We start from the raw sequence: 21,874 nt of genomic DNA, 5'->3' as shown, positions 1-21,874 counted from the left end.
ACCAAACATTTAAATACACTTGCACAACCCGATTTTACAAGTACAAACGGCTCCGTTTTGATTGACATTAACAGATATTCTTTGAACATGTTTATTTTTAAGTTGTAGAGCTTTTGTTGACAGTGTTGTTGACACGAACTAAAATCAAACATAGGATTTTTTTTTTTGGTGTAATTAAAATTTTCTTGAATTTATTTTAAAATATTCCATCGAAATTCAACACAGAAATCCACACCATCTACTTCCGCCAGCTATCCTATCCTACGACGCAACCTCAGAATATTTCCACTGTATTCCCCTCCGGCCTTCCTGTTACTTGCACTATTAATTTTTAATCTTATAATTGTGTCCATTGTTATTTTTTAATCTTACAGTCATGTAAATAATTTATTGGTGGAAAAGCTATTTATGGTCTTTTAATTTGTTTTTTAAAAATCGTCTATACGTCTACTTCCGGGAGATGGACCTGCCCCTGAGGTATTTTTTACATGAGTAATTTTTGTTTAATTTGAACTCTTTGGTTGTGTTACACGGGGGATTGCATATTTAATCACCTGTAATATGTTATAGAATTATGTTACACGTCATCGAGTTAAAAGCAAAATCTACAAGTTCAAGTCCGTCAATATTATACCTCCTCTGCTTCCGCCAGTTAGCCCAAGCCTCTTGACGTACCTTCCGGTAAACAGAGCAGCTGTATCGCGTTTTGTTGTTTTTCTCCGTGCCACGTCCCTTCCAACTTCTTCACGTCGGGGGACGATGGCCCAGGCCGGGGTGGTCCTGGACCAGGACCAGTTCACCTGTTCTGTGTGTCTTGATGTCCTACGAGAGCCGGTGACCATCCCGTGCGGCCACAGCTACTGCTCCGACTGCATCCGCAACTACTGGGACCAAGACGAATACCTCGGCGTGTTCATGTGCCCTCAGTGCCGACAAAGCTTCAGCCCGAGGCCGGCCCTGGCCCGCAGTACCTTGCTAGCCGACGTAGTGGATCGATTCAAACGAAGCGGACTCCAGGAGGTCCTAGCAGGCGGAGGGGGGCAACAACAACAACAAACCCTGGCGGAGGCCAACGACGTGGAGTGCGATGTGTGCCCCGAAAGGAAGAACAAGGCGGTCAGCTCGTGCCTGGTGTGCCTGGCGTCGTATTGCCAGCTGCACGTCCGGCCGCATCATGAATCGGCCGTGTTCAAAAAGCACAAGCTGGTGTCGGCCTCCAAGAGACTCCAGGAGAGCGTGTGCCCGCGTCACGATAAGCTGCTGGAGGTCTACTGCCGCACGGACAAGCGGTGCATCTGCTCCATGTGCCTGACGGATGAACACAAGGGACACGATACGGTGCTAGTCGAGGTGGAAATAGAACTGCACAAGGTAACTTGGAACATACATACAATGGAAATCAGTTTGACAGCCACTAATCGCGGATTTACCCCCCCCCCCCCACAACTAACCAAAAATAACTTGGTTAGTTATTTTTTGGTCGCGTGGTGTTAAAACGTGTGTGTGTGTATAATTTATATATATATATATATATATATATATATATATATATATATAAATCTGTTTTGTTTATTTGTTTTTGTTTTTGTGTTTTTTCCCACACCAGTGACAACATCAAGCAATTAAAATTATCATTTCTTATGAATGGGGGATGGCAAAGTAAAAAGAATCTCCTTTAAAATGGAAATAACCCCCAATGTGCCACTATAATCAAATCATGACTCCCTCATAGATCCTCAAGTAGGAACAGTTGGAAAACGGTTACCATTTTTTCAAACTAATTTTCCTGGTCCGCAGAAACGGCTTGCTGAGATGAAGCTGGGCTCGCAGCAGAGCATTCAGCAACAAGAAAAGGTGGCTCAGAAGCTGAGACAAACTATCTTCTCTCTCAATGTAAGTCACAAACACTCTCACTTTCTTCTTGACAAATGTCACAAATTTGTCAGGAAATTTGCGAATGCCCCCACTGCAGCATTCAGCTCGGCTGGCGGCCGAGACGAGCGACAGCGTCTTCAGCGACCTTGTCCGCTGTGTGGAGTTGAAACGCTTCGAGGTGCGCGAGCTAATCAAGGCCCAGCAGAAGCAGGTGGTGAGTCAGGCGCAGCACCTTCTGGAGACGATCCACAAGGAGGTCGCCGAGCAGAAGAGGCGGGAGGCCGAACTTGACCGGCTGGCCCTCGCCGATGACCACCTGCAATTCCTTCAGGTGAGGGCGCCACGCCGCAGTAAATTTTTGGGGATCTTGCAGGCACAAATTGAGGCTGGCTGAGGTGATACCGTTCAGATTGAGGTTTAACAATTCTGAAAAATAACACGAGTCAACAGCACATTTTCATCAGAGATATGACTTGATCTGTCCTTGAACATATTTTTGAAGCTGAATTAAAAATGTTTTTAATTTTTACTTTCTAGCGGAAATACTTTCATTTTTGGTGTAAGCAAAAGCTTGCGCAATGAGTTTTCACCTGTGTTGTTCAAAGGTTCAGAAAAAAAATATACATGTATACTTCATGAAAATCCACACAATGTTCAGAAAATTTTGCAGAAAATCCCGCGTAGGTGACTCTTCTTCGCCTTATTCCAATTGGTTGTCATAATCCCATAATTGATGGTGAAAAATGACCATGTTCACAGCTGGTCATGATGTCAGATTTTTGGACTCAAAATTGAGTGAAGGCGGCGTGTCTCCAAATTTCTTCTAGAGGAACCCCCCCCCCCTTGATTTCCCTTGCTCTTTGTACTGTATTTCCAACTTGACTTTTTTGCCACGACAGAGCTGTCAGTCCCCGGACGCTTTGCCAACCGCGTCGTCGACTATGCCCGCTATCGCCACGGTGCCCACCCTGACGTTTGACGCTGCCACAAAAGCCGTCTGCGACTTTAAAGAGCTCTTGCAAGAGGTTTGCCAGGATGGATTTGTCAGCATCTATGAGAAAGGTGCACTTTTGCTTGATACTGTTCGGAAACATTACCTGACAGACATGACATGGAATGCGCCAAGAATTTTTTTGGTGTGTGTGTGTGTGTGTGCCCTTTTTGAGGTCACGTTTTTATGTAATATCACTTTTTGGAAAATAGTCAATGGACTTGTGTTCCATCAGTGAGAGAAGTGGTGATCATTGCTCCGTCCAACCTGCCCGTCCACGCGACCACGCCCTCGGCCGACATCCAGCCCGCTGACAAAATGGAGGAGGCCGGTGAGTCAGCAAGTCCGCGTCACCTCATCTAATCGCGACAACTGTCCTGCCCAACTTTCATTGAATCACATCACTTCATTTGACGTTAAAAAAAATTGTGATCAGCCATCAAACAAAAAAAGTATCAATAATCCTGCCTGTGTGTTTAACAGCCACCTGCAGTGGCTGAGTGAATATAACTCCAAGTCTATGTTTAGCTTTATGTTCGAGCGTGTGTGTTTATTGGAGGACATTTAACTGTTAACACAAAGAAAGCAATTACATGATGCACGATTTCTGGAGTTAAATCGCGATGAATCGCTTTATTATTATTTTTGGTGTTCCAAATGTTCAATACAATACTGTATTTTTTTTGCTCTTGCTAACATGAAAGTGAACATCCATCCATCCAGTTTTTAATCCAATTTATTCCTACGAGGGTTGTGAGTGTGCGGGCCGGAGCCGGAATCAAACCCGACGCCTCTGTAGTGTGAGGCGGACATGCTAAGCAGTCAACCCACCGTGCCACTCAGCCAGAAAATAAAAATACGAAAATGTTACCTGAGCTATATTGCGGAATTCCGGCTCAAACTACCGGAAAGCATGCACATAAAATGATTCAAGCAGTGAAAATAGAGTTAAATGCCATCAATCTCTCTCATTTGAAAAAAACGTCATAGTGTGCGTGTCGCTTTGAGCACACAGAAAACACCTTTCTCGGCTTGTTTATCGTCACAGTGTGCTGCGGCAGCAGAAATGCAAATGAATAAAACCCGCCCCGCTCTGTGTGTGTAGAGTTCCTGTCACCCGGCCTGGACCAAAGCTGCGTAAGCCCCTTCAACCCTTTCCTGAACCCAGGACCTCCTGTGCCCATGTTTGTGTTCTCATCTTCTGGTTGGTATCTGTTACATAGAATGTTTTTTGTTGTTTTTCCCTAGCGCCATCACGTTTTCATGATATTAATAATATAACAATAATGCGTAATATAGTAACAGCCAGATATACTAAAGCTGTATTATAAATACATAAATGTCCTCTGAAACATCGTAGCTATAAATTACAACGCATGGTAAACTGTGCTGCGTGAGCTTTGAGAGGTCAAACTTAAAGTACAGTATGTGAAATGCACTCGCCATCTAGTGGTGAACTAATGGAATGCAACAACTTAATTTGGAAGTGTGGATTTTGAAGCGCGTGCACGACTGTGCCTCAAAGAGCGCACACTTCACAAGCCTACCACTATTTATTCAGCAGAGGTGCAAGCAAAATGTCATCGCAAACGACTTCTAGTAGTCCCTCAAGTGACGAAGTAAGTGGTAGTGGATGCTACACATATTACTCGCGATGTTTAGGTGCGTTTGGTTAAGTTTGTCTGCTTTGGCACTCCGTAGCGGAAAGATGGCGGCGAATCATAGCAAGCTAGTTTTAAGGTGAGGCACGACGCACGGAATATAATTATCGATGAAGTGACCCACGATTATATTATTTAAAAATGTGCAGTGATGTGATTGAAAATTAAAAAAAACGCATATTACTGAAATTAATACTTTTGTTTAAAAAATAAACATTGGAAAATATAAAACGTTTCCCCGCAACGTCTTTTCAAAGACAAAAAAATAACAAAATTTAACTGGCATCCTGCCACGTTTGTAAAATACACACATGCACCAATATATTCAACCACTTTCATTAAATTTTTATCACATTAATATAGATGGTACAGTGAAATTATACACTTTAATTCAAGCATTTCTTGCACAACACTGAAGATTGTACAGGTGTGACCAGTTAAATATGTCAATTTCACTACTTGGACATTTGGCGAAATGAAGCTTATTCAGATGGAGGAGTAGGTCTAAAGAATTTCACCGTTTAATAAACATTTGATGTATGTGTGTTTTTTGTCCTTCATATTATATATTTTTATTTTTTATTGCAGGCTCCAAAATGACTTCAGCCTCCAGGCATCGGCACCTCCAGCGCCGTACTCAAGCCAGAAAGAAATGAGACTTGAATGTGAACATGGATTCACGTATGATTAACTTTACATGCAAAACCTTGAACTTTGATCACCAAGCTGCTGTATTTTCTCCATTTAACATACCCCTGCCTTTACTTTTGTTGTTGTTGTTTTGTTAGAAAAGTGGGAACTACAGTAATTATTTATTCACCGAAAGCATCAGTGTTGTCTCGACCAGATGAACAGAAGAGATGGTCCTGTGCACACATGCACACACAAGCACAAACCCTGTCACCATTTGGACAAGAATATTTTTTATTTAATTTTACAAGAATTCATTACAGGACTGAACTGAGTGTACTATTTAGAAGAAGAACCACTTTGGAACTGAATAAGGTTATACCTTTTATCATCATGTGACTTTTATGTTGTGGTTGTTGTTTTTTTTTAAGTTTATTCATACATGCATATTATTTTGGTCTGTATCATACTGCCATTTAAAAAATTGAATTGTGAACGATGTTGACAGTGTTAACCAACATCCATATAGATAAATTCATTATCTATATGTATGTATATGTATATAGATCCATTAAATACAAATGAAATTACCCAAAACAAAATTCTAGTGTGCGTGTGTTTTATATATAAAGTATATATAATCATACATACATACACATATATAGGTGTATACAAAGATGGGTCAAGAGTAAATTTCAAAGTGAAATGGGAGAACAATTTCAATTAGATTTTTGACATAATGCCGTTTCTGTAGAAGAAGAAGGAAAAAAATGTCTTATTTTACCAAATTTACATTTGTGAATATAACATTTTGCAAGAGTTGGAGGTTAATTTGGCAGTAGATGGGACATCCCGACTTGTTCAACAATTGTTTGGGATAAATGTTTTGGGGGTTGTTTTTTTCCGTTACAATTATAATGGTTGTCAATGATTCCCCTTTTTTTTGGTGTTTTTTTTTTTTTTTGCTAAGTCTCACGCTTTGCCCAAAATAACATTCAACAAAGAAAGCCCAAAGTCCAACATTGTGCTCTGTGACGTCACATGTCCCACGACACCCGCAGGTGCAACCTTTGTCAACACACCTGTAAGCCACGCCCATTTTGAACCCTCAAGGGAAAAAAGATGGCGGCAGGTGCGGCGGCGACTACTTCCACTATATCCGTGGAACAGGACCAGTTCAGCTGTTCGGTATGTCTGGAGGTTTTGCGGGACCCGGTGACCATCCCCTGCGGCCACAGCTATTGCCTGAGCTGCATCGAGGACTACTGGAGTAGAGTCAAGCCGCAGAAAGCCCCCCAATATAGCTGCCCACAGTGCCGCCTGGAGTTCAAGCCCAGACCGCTGCTCAATCGCAACACCGTTTTGGGTGATCTGGTGGAGAAGTTCCTCCAGAGCGGGGGCCAAGAGCAGCCGGCCGACGAGCGCCTCCGTGGGGGACGGGGACACGGCGTGCTGGTGGCTCCAAAGATTCACAACGAGGTTTTTCTGTGTTTGCTTTGTTTTTGAATGGAAAAGTATCGCAAGGGGACTGACGTTCGTAGACGACGTGGGTTTGTCAACAACACGCATGCGCAGTTGACCACGGTCTTCCGGGTCGTCATGTTTTGTTTTTTTAAAAAGGTGACTTTCGAAGTGCCATTGGATTATTATATTTTATCATCAACCACGGTTTCTGACATTAAACTGTAACTAATAATAAATGTTACGATATCATCATTATTATTTTTAATTCTCTCATTCGACCGAGCAAACTGTTCGTCTCAAACAGTTCATTTATTCAATTGTCGCACTGGAAAAATGTTAAAACACACAAAAAGAGTTTAAAATTCTGTACGGTTCCCCGGAGTATTCGATTTGGCCAAGCAATGACAACAAGTCAAAAATCAAATTAAAATACCCCCCCCCAAAAAAAAAACAGCACGCATAAATATAAAACATGATTTGTTCTCACTTTTTCAAGAATACATGTCTTCAAGTCTGTAAAGAAGACATGTCATTCTTAAGTCACGACAATGAACTGTGAAACCAGTGGACACCGCCCTCTAATTTTTTTTATAATTGGGTTGTATTAAAAGTTGCGGCCAATGTTAACGTGCATGCATAGCAAAGCTTCTCCACCAGTAATATGCCGAATTCGAAGTACCATGGAGGTTTTTTGGGCGTTGCAGAAAGCAACAAAATTACGCGGTTAGGTGTGATTAGCCGCATTTTCCAGCAAATGGCCCAGTCAGCAAATGTCGGCTAAAACGCCTTACTATATACATGGTCGTTTTTTTCGGCCAAAAACGCTTTTCTGACATGGTGTGCAATTGTAAAACAAGGCTGTTGAAAAAATAAATCTGAAACTGCATTTCAGGGTGGCTCAATACTGGCTGGCCATATACGGGGCGGAGTTGTAAATTGATTTCTGGCCCAAATACTTCATTCCACAACTGGCCCTCATCTGGTTTGCCAGAGTCAAGCCAGTGCCTCCTTTGCCACTCCTGGGCCATGTTCGGCCCACATGCATTATGCCAGTGCCAACTCAAGGCCAGCTGTGCCAGCTTCATGCCGAATCCGGGCCAGATGCCTTTGCTGACTGGGGGGTAGTTATGTTCCCAAATACTGTCGGTGATTTGGAAAATGGTGCATCGCGAACAGGCGCGGACTCACTGTACATTTGTAAAAGAAATCTGTTTTGTAAAGAGGTTCAAATGTCACTTAAGCATGCTTTTTTTGTTTGTTTTGTTTCTATCCCAGTCTGGTGTTGTCAGAGAGAAGTTATGCCCGCAGCATCAAAGGCCAGTGAGGAGCTACTGCCGCGCAGACCATCAGGGCGTGTGCTCGCGCTGCCTCAAAGGTCAACACAAGAACCACGACACAGTTCGGCTGGCGGACGAGCGGTTAGCGCAACAGGTATGTCAGGAGTGCGCAGAGGGGAGGGCCCAACGGGGCGAGCATCCAATCAAAACGTAAGTGAGTTTCAGAGTCGAATTTTAAACTAAAATTAAGGCTTAAAACAAGGGTGTCAAATTCAATTTTTGTCACGGGCCACTTTGGATTTACAGCCTCCGTCGTAATAATCGCATGATTACTTGTTCACAACGAATTATTGTTGGAGTGTAAAAACAGGGTGACAAAATTATTCTAAAATCTCAATGTTATTTATTACACCTGGCAATTTGACATTGTGGTTCAGATTTTAGCAAGCATCGTGCAAGTTAACACACATGATTTGCTTTTGTGGGACATATAAAATGATGTGGTGGGCTGGAGTTGGCCCCCGGGCCTCAAGTTTCACACCTGTGGTTTAAAAGTAAGGTTTTAAACTAGGGTTAAGTTTGAAACTACCGGTAATGTTTTCAACTATAGTAAGGGTTTCAAAGTAAGGTTTTAAACTGGGGTTAGGGTTTTAAAGTAGGGCTTCAAACTGCAGTTATGGTTTCAAGGTAATATTTTAGATTAGTGTGTAAAACATAACAGGCACATGAAGCGCTCTCCTTTTTAATGACAAGTCGGAAACATACAGTACAAGACGCAAGCAAGACGCAAGCAAGACGCAAGCTGTCTCCATCTTCACTCTGTGCTCCTTCTTGGACGCCAATTCATGACACCGCTCGCAAAGATCCAAATCAAGTACAGTTGGTCGATACGAGATTAGGAATAAGAACAAAAGTTAAAACCAACTAAAATGATGTCCCGCCAACACATTTCAACTGTTTGCTTTTCCAATTGACCACAAGCATTTCAGCATCATTTTGAACCATCGTTCAATTCCACTTGAAAGGTTTACCTCATGAAAAATCAGCGCTTGTCTTTCAGCAACACCAAACTGTGTGTGCTCCATGTTTTTGTAGAAAAAACTTCAAGAAGCATCTTTGAAGTGCACGCAGAACATCAAGGACGTGGAGAAAGAGCTTCGCTATGTGGTCAGATACATCAAAGTGAGCGTGTCTACTTTTAAACAAATATGTGTACAGTACTTTTTTTTTTTTTAAACTTGTAATTTGTCATCCAATGTGAACGTCCACAAAATAAACTTCTGATCGCGTACACCTGACCCAGCACGCCACCGAGGCGGCCGAGGAGGAGAGCGACAGGGTCTTCTCCAAGCTGCTCCGCGCCATCGAGAAGCAGCGCTGCGACGTGAAGGAGGCCATCCGAGGGCGCGAGCGGGCGGCTCTGGCGCAGACGGAGCAGCTGCTGGAGAAGCTGGAACGCGAGACGGCCGAGGTGCGGAGGAGCGAGGCCGAGCTGGAGAAACTCTGCCGGAGCGATGACCACCTCCACTTCCTTCAGGTAATGCCGTCACACACTGACAAGAGCCCGTTGGTTAATCAGGTTATCAATTTTCGCGATTAAGTCAACTGTTATTTTTAAAAGCTTGTTTTATTGCTGAAGAAATTACAGCAAATCCCAGAGAAACATCTTTATTTTTTTTTTTGGTCTTCATTCCAGAAGTGCAAATCCCTTCATTTCCCATCCAAACGAGTGCAGATGCCAAACACGGACACGTTCCCGTACTTGATGTACAAAACCATGCGAGGAGGCCTAGCGGAGCTGCGGGACGGTCTGGACGAAAGCCTCCAGAGAGAATTTGACAGAATCTCCGATAAAGGTAAAGCACCACCACCACCACCACGACACGTTCACGCTCACTCTCACTTCATGGTCGATACGGAGCGAGTGACATTTCCATGTCTGTGCATTTGCAGTGGTTTCACTCAAGGAAACCAGCGTTCCGAATGAAAAGACGAAAGGTATGCAATTCAGGGTGCCATCGACCGACAAGGTGGGATGGGATTCGGGAAGCAAGACTCCGATTGATTTTTTGGAATGATTCCTGACAAATGCACACTTTCACGCTGAAAGGACATTTTAAGATGAAAAATAGACAAATAAAAGCTCACAAAACCAGTACTTGATTTTTTATTATTTTTTTGGGTGTCATAGCATGATGAAAGAATGGTTGGCAGTGGTTTTGAATCTTATTCAGACTGACCAGAGTGGAGTTAGCACTGGCGTTGGGCAGAACCATTACTTTGCAGAGAAACCCCGCCCCCCAAAAAGTGGCAGGTTTGGTGTAGCTCGTAAAAGACAGAAAGACTTTAGATTGGCTTATAATTTGGACAAGTAACAAACATGAAGTCTGACTGATGTAAAGAACTGTGGAAAAAAAACAAAAGCTGTGCACTGTAGTAACCGCAAAGGGTTAAAGAATCTTAGTTGTACTTATTAGTTGAACAACAAACACTCTCCAAAATGGATGGATTATTGGGCTAATTGTCTTTTTCCCCCCATGTGTTTTTTTTTCTAGTAACAATCGATGCTCACATACTATATGACTCAGAACCAAAGACGAGAGAGGAATTTTTACACTGTGAGTACAACTCTTGACTTTCACAAGCTACCACCAACATGTCCAACTTTATATTTAGATTCAATAGTTTGGGATTTGTTCACTTTTGTTTTGTTTGTTTTTTTCACTTTAGCTTGTGGGTATTAAATCCAGCTAGAGCAAGTTTTAGCTGTGGTTGAGTTGTCGTCAGTGTTGTGTCCAAGGATCGGCAACCCGAGGCCAAGGCCGAGGACTTGAGAAATTTTCAGAGGCAAAGGCCAAGGACCAAGGACTGATTTTGAAGCTGAGGCCTAGCCGAGGACATGTATAAAGCAATGCCATCATACCACTTGGCAGGTCTTCATGATTTGCAACACCCCTCCATCATAACCCCTTGCACTCCCTAACGCTTGAAGTGTTTTTATTCTAAGAGTAGAACAGTCAGGGGGTACGTGTTATTTATACTGAGAAAAACAAAAAAAGCATATGATATACATTTATGAATTAACGTTTTAGTGCACAACCGATTCAGGGTGTCCCCCGCCTACTGCCCGAAGACAGCTGGGATAGGTTCCAGCACCCCCCCGCGCGACCCTAGTGAGACTCAAACGGTTCGGAAAATGGATGGATGTTTTAGTGCATTTATTCATCATCTTCCGTACCGCTTGATCCTCACTAGGGTCGCGGGGGGGTGCTGGAGCCCATCCCAGCCGTCTCCGGGCAGTAGGCGGGGGACACCCTGAATCGGTTGCCAGCCAATCGCAGGGCACACATAGACGAACAACCATCCACACTCACACTCACACCTAGGGACAATTTAGAGTGTTCAATCAGCCTGCCACGCATGTTTTTGGAATGTGGGAGGAAACCGGAGCACCCGGAGAAAACCCACGCAGGCCCGGGGAGAACATGCAAACTCCACACAGGGAGGCCGGAGCTGGAATCGAACCCGGTACCTCTGCACTGTGAAGCCGATGTGCTAACCACTGGACTACCGGGCCGCCCTGTTTTAGTGCAGTAGTTTCTTAATATGAAGTAAATCAACACTCAACATGCATGACATGGCACGGAAGACAAGTTGAGAAATGACTTTGCATAGAAGTCAAACACTGAGTGCAGAAAAAGCGGGAATCTCTGCAGTGATCATTTTACAGTTTACCGGCAGTGAGTCCCAGGGACTCGCTGAGCAGAAAAGTATGAGTATATATATGAGTAAAGTATCCGGTATGTATTGCAGCAAACGGAATCAAAATTAATATTGTATTTCAGTGCAGAAAGGGTTCTTTTTGGCAGCACCTCTGACTGTTCAATCACTTACATTTTCACAAGTGATGTGTCGGTCGCAAACGACTTTTTTTCTGTAATTTGATTAAAAGGTCATGGTTTTTTTTGTTTGTTTTTCAAATGGAGTATATTCCGTTAACTCTACCAACCTTGGCGCAGACTACCAGGACTTAACCCTGGACCCAAACACGGCCAATCCTTACCTGAGCTTGTCCGAGGGTCACCGGGCGGCGACCACGCGTTCCGAGGCGCAGCCGTACCCGGAGCACCCGGAGCGCTTCAGCAGCTGGGCGCAGGTACTGTGTCGCGCCGGCATGGCGGGTCGCTGCTACTGGGAGGTGGCGTGGGCCGGCAAAGGCGGGGCGTCCGTCGGCGTGTGCTACCGCAGCATGAGCAGGAGCGGCGGAGGCAGCGACAGCAAGTTGGGCCACAACCCCAAGTCCTGGAGCCTGGACTGCTCCGACGCCGCGTGCACTTTCCGCCACAACAAGCTGAGCCTGAGCGTGGCCGCGCAGTGCGGCAACAGGATAGGAGTGTATCTGGACTTCAGGGCCGGCGTTTTGTCCTTCTACAATGTTTCCGAGGGCATGCTTCTGCTTCACGGCGCCCACGCTACCTTCAGCCAGCCGGTGTTCCCGGGATTTTGGGTGGGGTTGGGATCGACTCTGAAGCTGTGCTCTCTGTAGTTGTGAAGCCTAAATACTGCTATAGGTATATTCGATATAGAGTTTATCATTAGTAGATATCCCAAAAAGTTGCCCCTTTTTTTGCAAATTTGCTCGAAAAATTGAGGGCAAATCTCAGAAGAATTTCTTTGACATGATAGTGCTTTTACCGATAAGAGAAAATGGCAATTTTTTTAATCCATATTTTTTCAATTTTTATGAAAAAAAAACATTTAAGTTTTTTTTAATGGTGCTATAGACATTATAAATCAGGGGTTTCAAACTCATTTTTGTTGCGGGCCACAATTTAGTCACCATTTTCCTTGGAGGGCCATTATGACTATCAAACCATGTGAAGAAGTATGGTTTATTCAATGACTGTTGAAATGACTGGTGAGGACTTTGGTCACAAGAAAATGCTTATAATATATTTATTACATGTGAGAATTGAACATTTTGCAATATTTTAGCAAGCATCAATCATGGAAGTGATGTGTTTGATTTGCTTTTGCGGGCCACACCAAATAATGTGGTGGGCCAGATCTGGCCCCCGGGCCTTGAGTTTGACACTGGTGTTACAAATCATTTCAAAAATAATGCATTCATTATTAGTATGTTATTCGTGACTGCTTTGAGTTCTAACTTTCATTGTCATCTTTGTAAAGAGAACTTGATTAATGATGTCATTATTCAGGTGTACCCAATAGTGAACCTCGATATGTGCAGTAGGACGCCAAAGCACAAATTGAATTTCTTTTTTTTTTTACTTTTAATGAACCATCACAGTTAAACAGCAGCACTTGGTTCAGATCTTATTGAAGGCGGCAACGTCAACGCTCTGCACCTGCAAGAGTGACACAAAACAAAAGTGTACCTCAACAAATCTTTGGAGTCCAAAATAAAAGCTTCCATTTTGTCTACTCACAAAGTCCTCAAACTTGGTGATCTCCTCCTCCAAGACGTCCGTGCCCACTTTGTCGTCCTCCACCACGCAGCTGATCTGCAGCTTCTTGATGCCGTAGCCCACCGGCACCAGTTTGGACGCACCCCACAGGAGCCCGTCCATCTGCACCGAGCGCACGCACTCTTCCAGCTTGGCCATGTCCGTCTCGTCGTCCCACTGGGGGGACGGAAAAGAGGTCACCGTTGGAATCAAAAGACGTGGCACTCATCGTTGACATTTACAGTAGAGATAAACCAAACACTCTTTGTGAAATGGCATAGACGAACGAGCTCACAAATCAAGTGTTGGTGTAACTCTTGAAAACTTTGAAACGATGGATGCCGAAACACAAATGGCGCAGCAGCACATTCTGCAGCTTCAATGGTACGGTCTTTCGTTTCTCATTCAAGCTTATGTATATCAACCACCGGTGACCAAACAGGAGCAGCACAATGTCCGTTGAATTCAAGCAAAAAATGGCTTCATCCTTTTTCACTTGGTCGGGACTTACAGGCTTGACGTCCAACAAGATGGACGACTTTGCGATCAGAGTGGGCTTTGCGGCCTTCTTGGCGGCGTAGGCTTCCACGCGCTCTTGCTTGAGACGGGCCGCCTCCTCGTCATCTTCGTCGTCGCTGCCGAACAAGTCCACGTCGTCGTCGTCATCCCCGTTTTCTTCCACCCGTTTAGCAGGAGCAGCTTGGACGGGAGCAGCCTGACAAAAGGAAACGGGATTCAAGAAACGGCGAGAGGCATGACGACGTGGTCGCGGCGGTCCCCTTTCTTTCACCTTGACTGGGGCGACGGCTGCGAGTGCGGGCATCTTCTCCAGCTGAGCCACTCTGGCCTCAAGCTTCTGCAGCACGGCCCTCATATCGCCCACCGCTAACAAAACGGAAGAACCCAGTTAGAAAATCAGTCAGGCTCCCAAAAGCTTCAACTTTGCCCACCTTTGTGCAAAGTGTGGTTCTCCGCCTCCAGGCTCTTCATGCGGACAATCAGCTCCTGCTCGCTTGAATGTGAGGAAGACTGCAAGAGGCGGGGGGTGGGGGGGGTTATTTCATGAAAGAGAAGCGTGCGATAACTTCAGCTATAATCATTGAGATTCAATTTCATGTCAGCATGCATGTAAATATGGATCGAATACAATTTCACGGTGGTAAAGATTTTTTTTAAATCCATTTGGAATCAAGGTGGATAAATTCCATAATATGGCGTTGGAAGTCTGGAAAATCTGCGCGCGGTACGCCTATTCCGCAAAAAAGCCAAAATTGGAGCTAGCGTAATACCCCATAGATGCCACAAGAGGGTGACACTAGACACTTGTCGAAACGAAGCGCCTCAATTCAAAAGTTCCTCGGCAGAAAGATGGCTGAGCACAAAAACCGTAAATAGGAAAATTTTTCCAAGGATGGGTTCCAAACCCAATCTGCAGTTGGTTGTTCCGATGATATTTGTAATAATTCCCCCTGGAGATTTCTAAATTTGAATATCACAGCAATTTTTGACCTCACTGACCCAATATGGTTCAAGGGAGGAAAAAGAAAAAAAAAATCCATCTCTGGCATCTTCACAATCAGATTATCGTGCATGTCATTATAAAAAAAAAAAAAAAAAAAAAAAAAAATCACAAAATGGCAGACAATGACAAGCTTTAAACAATTTGGTGACGGCGGTTTTTGACAAGTCAACGAGCCACTTTGTATTTGTTTCTTTCACCGTTTAAAAACCGTACGCTTTTAGACGATTGGACACTGTCTGGATTTTTCACATGCGTGCATTCTAATACATGCCTTTCAAAGAACATCTAGTCGAGTTGAGTGAATTTGGAATTGGAAACAAATAAGATGCTATTTTTAGCCCATGTTTAGCTCATAAACAAAATGCCCATTCCGAACACAGAAAATTCAGTCGATGCAATTACGATAGCATTTTCCAATTGTGATTATGATGCAAAAGGAAAAAAAAATCAATCAATCCACAATGAAAGCCATTCTGCGTGCAATGTTATGATGATTTCCACACAAGCATCAAACGGTCCATGGCGGCCATGCGGCGTTGTCACACACGCGTGACTTACATTTCTGTGCTGGCGCTTTTGCGGTCGCCCTTTGTGATGCGCAGCGCTTTTCACCTGCGGCGTTTTGAAAGCCACGAGTAATGGGAGGACGGAGACAAGGTTATATTAAAATGGAACAGGGAAGAGAAAAAAATAATCATAAATCATGACGCGATGTTTGGAGTCGCAGAAGAAAACTGTTGATTTTCGAGTTGACATTCTGTGAGCTTTCCATCTTGTAATAATGCCGATTTCATGATGTGATTTGTTTTGGCCCGGTCAAGCCAGCATCAGCGACCTTCAGGTGGCCGCCATTTTTGTGGAACCCTGTCAAAACATTCTTAACTGAATACCACAAGTGGCCTACGAAAAAGCAAACCATGAATTGGTCAATACTTGCTAAAATGACATGGGTCGAGCGCCACATCGTGATCAGTTTCAATTTTTGATTTTTCAGTACTTTCGCCCATATAATATCCCCCCCCCCCAAAAAAAATTGAACAATTTATTGAGTTTTCAGGTTTCATTTGAGTTTTCTTGTCATCCTGCACCCGTCGTCAGCGTGCACCTGGCATGAAGTCCATTTTGTCAGCAGTCCGTGAGCATTTGCTCTTATCTAACTGAAGTTTATTTTTAAGCTGATCGAGTCCGGCTGTACAAGTCCACACACCAAAAAAAAAAAGCCACAATGACCACCTTCACACCTGCCGCTTTTCTCACTGCGCGCACGCCTTGGTTACGGACAGAAACTACTAATTTAAGGAAACGAAGGCAGAATACTACGGCCTGGATTTAGCAGTGGACCCTACGTGAGGCAGGGAGACAGATGCCAAACCACCTGACCTCAGTCGCTCGCTCGCTCAGGCTTCTAAATTGAGCACACGTCCGCACAGCTGCTCGCAGCGATGATCTAACTGAGGCTTAAACCAACAGAGGCCAGTGACTGATAGTATAGTGGGACCTTTCGGGGTCCAAGGGTTTACGCCAGGGATCCGCCAATGCGGATTAAAAGACAGAACACACATTTGGGGGGGTATATCAGGCGAAAAGGTCAAAATGACCGTAAAATGGCTTCTGAGGGAGAAAAAAAGTCTTCCAATGACTTTTCAGAATTCGCATGTCAGGGAAATGATTCCCCTCATTCCCACAGTAGATAAACATACCCCCCGCCCCTACTAACTCATTCAATCCCAGCGATTACTGGATTTTGACTGATCTTGCAAGGCCCACAGAATATTTGGTTCTAATGCTATATAGACATGGAGCCTACCAAAATAAAGTTTGGACTCTCCTTTCAGTAAAAAAAATAAAATTCTATCATTTTCCATTCTTGAACAATCAGCATTACAAAATTTCTAGGTTTCATGAAAATGGCGATTCCTGAGCAAAAAACGGAGAAAAAGAGCTTTTTGCAAAAGCGTGCATTTTAAGCACGTGAGGCACCACTGCCACCTACTGGTCGCTTTTTTACACAGCTTATTCTCATTCACAGATTGCATCATCCCTTCCTCCTCTCTATGACGCAAAAAAAAAAAACTTAGACGTACATGTACGTCCTTGGTAGGCGGGGCCTAATTTTAAAAAGACGTACAAGTACGTCTTGTGGAATGAAAGAGTTAAGAATTAAAAAAAATAAACAATTTAAATTGAGTCACCTGTTGCTGCTTGGGGGCGGTTGCGTTGGGACCCTCGTAGAAGATCCTCTCGGCCTCGTCATAACGGCGCTTGTCGAACCAGACCTTCTCGGCAGTGAGGCACTCAAGTCCACTCATGTTGGCGCTGAGGACGTGAAAACAAAAACGGGTCAAGATTTGCAGCCCCAAAACTTAAGTTGCTTTTTCGGACATGACGACACGATGTAATACACACACACTCGTCGGCCACTCCATTCGTGTACTGACATCACATGCACAACGGAATAAGAGACAATACAAAGAAACCTGTCAAAGTAGAAGAAGAAAAAAGACAAAGCAGAAATGCCCCAAAATGGCTCCCATGCAGCCACTTTTATTTCTGTGCAGAAGGTTTCCAATATTTTGATCATTTGGTAAAACAACCAAATCATTAGAAACACCTCACGGATGAAGCAGTGCAAACAGCTGTCAAATGTTCTTCAACGCAATTTCTTCCCCAAACTCTTGATGAAATCATTCCCGACGTCACAACCAGGCTGCGCCACAGTGACCAGTGACGCAAACGTTCTGATTAGATTTGGCACAGACATCCCATAAAATGGCCACTCGCGTCTTTGGGACACTTTTGTCACCAAGCCGGCATCCATTCATTCGATTAAATTTCAATCCCGTGACCACTTGTTGTCACATTGTGGGTGAAGACGGCGTCACAAAGAGTGGTTTTGAATATATTGACCCTCAAAAACACGTGTGCACCATAAAAATCAAAAATGCATTCTCTCCTGTCAGGCAGACCATTTTGTCGGAGCTCATATTGATCTCACTTCATGACGCACACACACACACACACAAAAGAAGCAGTCAATTAGGACATGACTGCTTCTCTTGGAAAGAAAAAAAATGACATGCAACAATGAAAACAAACGGCCTGCTTGTGTTAAATCAACACATTCCTCGGGCAGCGACGCAGACTTGTCGACTCAGCAGGACGACCGCACAAAAGGCCAGAAAGTTACATCCAAAGAATCAGGCAGCCACGTTTGTTGCGCTTTGACTTATCCCGGGTTATATGATATATCGATTTTTTTTTTTTAAATGACAACATGGAGGCCAAAGGACAGCGCAAGGCAGATAAAAAGTAGTACACGACACATCTGCGCCAATCCTCGTGTGTCATACTTGTCCCGTCCCGACCTTTTGTCGCTCTCAGACAGGCCCTTCCGCCGAGACTTGGGCTCCCCGCTCCCTCGGCCGCCCTTCTCGGTCTCCGACGAGGTGCGGTAGCGGCCTCTGCTGAAGCGCCGGTGGGGCGTGCCGGACGACTTGACCGTGGGGATGTGGGCGCCGTCCTGCTGGTGACGCTTGGCCCAGTGGCCCCTGGTGTTGGGGCTCCTGGGCGAGGACGACAGCGGCTTGAAGATCTCGCCGCGGACGGCGGGGCTTCGTCCGTAGGAGCCGCCGGCCTCCGCGGAGGAGCCTAAGTGCTCTTCCTCGGGCCCCGAGCTCTGGTTCTCCGACTGGGACAAGCGGGCGTGGCGCCGCATCTTGCCGAATTGTTGGTTGTCGCCGCTGATGATGCTCCTCTCTGGCGTGGCGGCGGGCTTCGGCGCCGCTCCCTGCTCGGACATCAACTGATCCATCCCGCTTAGGGAGGGGGTGGGGGTGGGAAAAAAAAGGCAGCTTTCTGCTTTAACTTCACACAACAACTTCCTGGGCGCACTGACACTAGGCCGTTCAAACTGGTCAAATGGGCTGGTGGTCCGATCCCCACCACCCCCACCCCACCCCGCCCCCTCCCACTCCTCTTATGTCTACCACCGTGCTGGTGCAGATTTTTAAATCCGTTATAATAAATGGTGACATAATTATTTGTCAGCATTGTGTTTCTCTCTATTCCGCGAGGTGGCTGTTATGACAAACTGGCAAGAGGAGCACGTAAAATTGGGAAGAAAAAAAAAAACACATAAAAAAATACTGGGTGGGGGATTGTGATTAGGTGAATCCGCGGGTGCCAAACTAAGAGTATGCGAGGGTCCACTATGAATGGCCTCGTGCAAGTAGCCCCTTAAACTGACGTATACTCAAAAGGTGATGCTTGATCAAAAAAAACTTCATTTCAACCAAAAACGGCTTCCTCTCATTCCAGGATGAACAGAAAAACATTCAACATTCAAATATCGGCCATTCTGCTGGTTTTAACGGGGAAGTCAGTCCATAAATATGCTTTACAATAATTATGTTCCATTTGCCTCCACGAGTCAAAACACTGCATTTTGATTCATATTGTGTACTATGAGTTAGGCGGCAAACGTTTTTCGCCATCTCAGAGGGCAGCCATTTTGCCACTTTCCGTCAAATGAAAATGACATCACAGTTGCTCAGGCAACCACCAATCACGGCTCACCTTTTTTTCTGAATCTGAGCTATGACCGGTTGTTACCCGAGCACCTGCGATGTCGTTTTCAGTTGACAGCCAAGTGGCAAAATGGCCGAAATGGACAAAAACGGGTGGATTATACTGCTTAACTCATATTCCACAAACAATATTAATCAAAACGCTGTGTTGAGACGAGTATGGCTGCATGGAACTTATTATTGTAAAGAAAATTTGGGGATTGACTTTCCCTTTAAAGGGCACCCCAATTAGAGCAAATGCACCAATCTTACATTACATGACACTTTTAAGTCATTCCTCAATTGCTCACAATTACAATTTACAGTGGAACCTCCAAATTTGAATCCTTCTGACGTTGGATGAAACTTAAAATGACCACCCAGGAATCTTGTAACTTCTTGGAATTACACAACTTTAGTTTGGATTTTTCATTGATTTTTAGTGATTTCTCTACAGATGGGTACAATGACGTCATAAAAAAAAGTGATGATAGCCAATGAACGGGCTCTAGAAAAGTAGCACTTACACTTTCTTCTTCTTGGCTGCTCAGTACACACAGTAATCACCAGCCGTCAGTATGCACAAGTAATATTTTTGAAATGATGCTTTTAAATCATTGCATACCTTAATGTATTTTCATACTTGAATAGAAGTCAAAAATGTTTAAAATCAGAAAAAAAGATCAATTCATAGCCAATGGCATCGTGACCTATCAGGGTTTGAGTTTTTAAGTTATTATGATGGTGACAGTTTGAAACTGAAACCCCCCCCACAGACTATGTTGGACTTCAGAGGTTTCACTGTAACTTCTTTTGATTGACAAGCACTATGACAAATAAACCACACCAGCAGTGCTCAATTAAGAGGTCCAACAGAAATCACAATTTAAAAAAAAGAAAAGTCAAATAAACATGATTCCAAAGTAATCAATGTAGTCTGCTCCCTCCAATTAAAACAAAAAACAATTACAATCCCAATGAGACAAAAACAGGCTGAATTAGCACCACACAAGCAGAAGTAAATCAAATAACATAAATCACCTGAATATACATCACATACACTTTGCTGTTAATGCATCTCTTAAAAGGGGACATATTATATTATAGAAAATGTACTTTTAATGATTTCTATCCAAATAGTAGGGTCTCTTGAAAGCCTGCCCACCCATCCATCGGCTCGAGTCGACAATAAATTATGTTTTGTCCATTACTGAATAAATATGCCTGTAATTGATCCCGGACTGTTATGTAATAGAGGAGCTAATTTACACAACCCCACGACTGTCGCTCTGCTGTTGCAAGTAGAAGCAGCTATGGTCATTAAAAGCCAGATATATAATCGCCAACTTGCAATAAACCCTAAACGTTGGCCAATTTCAACAAGCTAAGGAAATTTGTGTGTAAAGGGTACTATAAGCCTTGATCCTTTGGATACTTCGGCAAAAGCTCCTCACGGATGTTAAATTGTGTGTGGAGTGTGTGTGTGTGGGGGGGGGGGGGTGTAAAGGGGATAGTCTCTTAAGGCTGTACTAGAAAGGCAACAGAAACGCAAGCAGTTCATTTTGTCATTATTTGTTTTAGGTAATTAGGTATGTGATTTTCGACTTTGTTCCGCTCCACGCCCAATTATTTTACATTATCAGGTCCAATAATAATAAATAACCCACCGAATTTCATATACGGCTTGCATTTTAAAAACAGATAACATGCTGATTCAATTACAAGGGGTTTTACAAGTTGATGCTTTCTTTCCATGCAAGTCAATTGACAAATATGAATTATTTCAACAGCCATAACATGTGAATTTGGAAAATAAACGAAATTAAAAACAAAACAGGCACAAGTCCAACACTCACCTTTGCTGAAATGAGACCAGCAGACAACATGGGGAATACAAATCATGTTCAACTTTTAGACCATTTCATATGAACAAATTAGATGCACTTGTAGCATCGAAATAACAGTCGCTGTCTCAATCATCTCTATGAATTGTCATCAATGTCGTTGTCCACATGTAACCGATATCGGAGTCTCATATCGACGTTATCCGATACGAGACAAACTCCGTGGAAGTTTTTGACAGCTGTGGACTCGGTCGTCAACTGAACACGTGGCGCTTCCACGAGGGGAAATGTCACACATTCGCTCGTTTTCGAACCCGTCTGCGTTTGTTCAAGTTTCAGGACGCATGCAAGCTTCCACGCTTACCTGGTTGTTTTATTCGACGTTTCAAGGATTCTGACTTGTGCCTGAGCGTGCTGTTTCGGCTGTAATCCAACCGGAAGAGGACGAGCGTGCAAGCGGACGCCTTTATTGGTCGAGCGTGGAGGGGTGGTGACGTCGAAGTTTTTCCAAAATGTCAATTGATACCTCATTTAAATGTTCTTACTCGTGTTTATTATATGATTTAAAACATAGTTA

At 43.9% G+C, this 21,874-nt stretch overlaps 2 protein-coding genes across 9 annotated transcripts; one reads left to right on the top strand and one right to left on the bottom strand.

Moving 5' to 3' along the window:
• Positions 1-273: 273 nt before the first annotated feature.
• On the top strand, positions 274-13,455 carry LOC127616596 (E3 ubiquitin/ISG15 ligase TRIM25-like). Of its 5 annotated transcripts, none has more exons than XM_052088293.1 (8): positions 274-1,338; positions 8,008-8,052; positions 8,994-9,080; positions 9,202-9,435; positions 9,595-9,754; positions 9,852-9,896; positions 10,454-10,516; positions 11,918-12,580. In XM_052088293.1, exons 1-8 carry the CDS (start codon positions 760-762, stop codon positions 12,442-12,444), a joined length of 1,740 nt encoding a protein of 579 aa, XP_051944253.1. In that variant the 5' UTR covers positions 274-759; the 3' UTR covers positions 12,445-12,580. The 5 variants fall into 5 exon arrangements, with proteins under 5 accessions (XP_051944253.1, XP_051944252.1, XP_051944251.1 ...); XM_052088291.1 differs by lacking the exons at positions 8,008-8,052; positions 8,994-9,080; positions 9,202-9,435; ... (2 more) ...; positions 10,454-10,516; positions 11,918-12,580 and adding exons at positions 1,798-1,893; positions 1,973-2,206; positions 2,775-2,937; ... (2 more) ...; positions 5,116-5,208; positions 5,316-5,653 and having other exon boundaries at positions 461-1,371; XM_052088289.1 differs by lacking the exon at positions 274-1,338 and adding an exon at positions 6,193-6,636 and having other exon boundaries at positions 7,897-8,052; positions 11,918-13,455.
• LOC127616600 (elongation factor 1-delta-like) lies at positions 13,174-21,843 on the bottom strand. Of its 4 annotated transcripts, none has more exons than XM_052088297.1 (9): positions 21,662-21,843; positions 18,254-18,703; positions 17,081-17,204; positions 15,447-15,500; positions 14,317-14,395; positions 14,157-14,251; positions 13,878-14,081; positions 13,349-13,543; positions 13,174-13,267 (listed from the first exon to the last, which is right to left on the bottom strand). In XM_052088297.1, the coding sequence occupies exons 1-9, from the start codon at positions 21,826-21,828 to the stop codon at positions 13,229-13,231; spliced, it is 1,407 nt and encodes a 468-aa protein (XP_051944257.1). In that variant the 5' UTR covers positions 21,829-21,843; the 3' UTR covers positions 13,174-13,228. The 4 variants fall into 4 exon arrangements, with proteins under 4 accessions (XP_051944257.1, XP_051944258.1, XP_051944259.1 ...); XM_052088298.1 differs by having other exon boundaries at positions 14,163-14,251; XM_052088299.1 differs by lacking the exon at positions 15,447-15,500.
• Positions 21,844-21,874: the final 31 nt, after the last annotated feature.

The sequence above is a fragment of the Hippocampus zosterae genome, chromosome 15 (assembly GCF_025434085.1).
Source record: "Hippocampus zosterae strain Florida chromosome 15, ASM2543408v3, whole genome shotgun sequence".
Classification (NCBI taxonomy): Eukaryota; Metazoa; Chordata; class Actinopteri; order Syngnathiformes; family Syngnathidae; genus Hippocampus; species Hippocampus zosterae.
This window is presented reverse-complemented; position numbering and strand designations above follow the sequence as displayed.

Coding starts and splice junctions, on each gene's coding strand:
- LOC127616596 (XM_052088293.1), top strand. CDS start 760: ATGGCCCAGGCCGGGGTGGTCCTGGACCAGGACCAGTTCACCTGTTCT. Junction 9,081..9,201: donor ATGTGGTCAGATACATCAAA/GTGAGCGTGTCT, acceptor CACCTGACCCAG/CACGCCACCGAGGCGGCCGA. Junction 9,436..9,594: donor ACCACCTCCACTTCCTTCAG/GTAATGCCGTCA, acceptor TCTTCATTCCAG/AAGTGCAAATCCCTTCATTT.
- LOC127616600 (XM_052088297.1), bottom strand. CDS start 21,828: ATGAGGTATCAATTGACATTTTGGAAAAACTTCGACGTCACCACCCCT. Junction 14,396..15,446: donor AAAAGCGCCAGCACAGAAAT/GTAAGTCACGCG, acceptor CGCCTCTTGCAG/TCTTCCTCACATTCAAGCGA. Junction 14,082..14,156: donor CAGCCGTCGCCCCAGTCAAG/GTGAAAGAAAGG, acceptor TCCTTTTGTCAG/GCTGCTCCCGTCCAAGCTGC.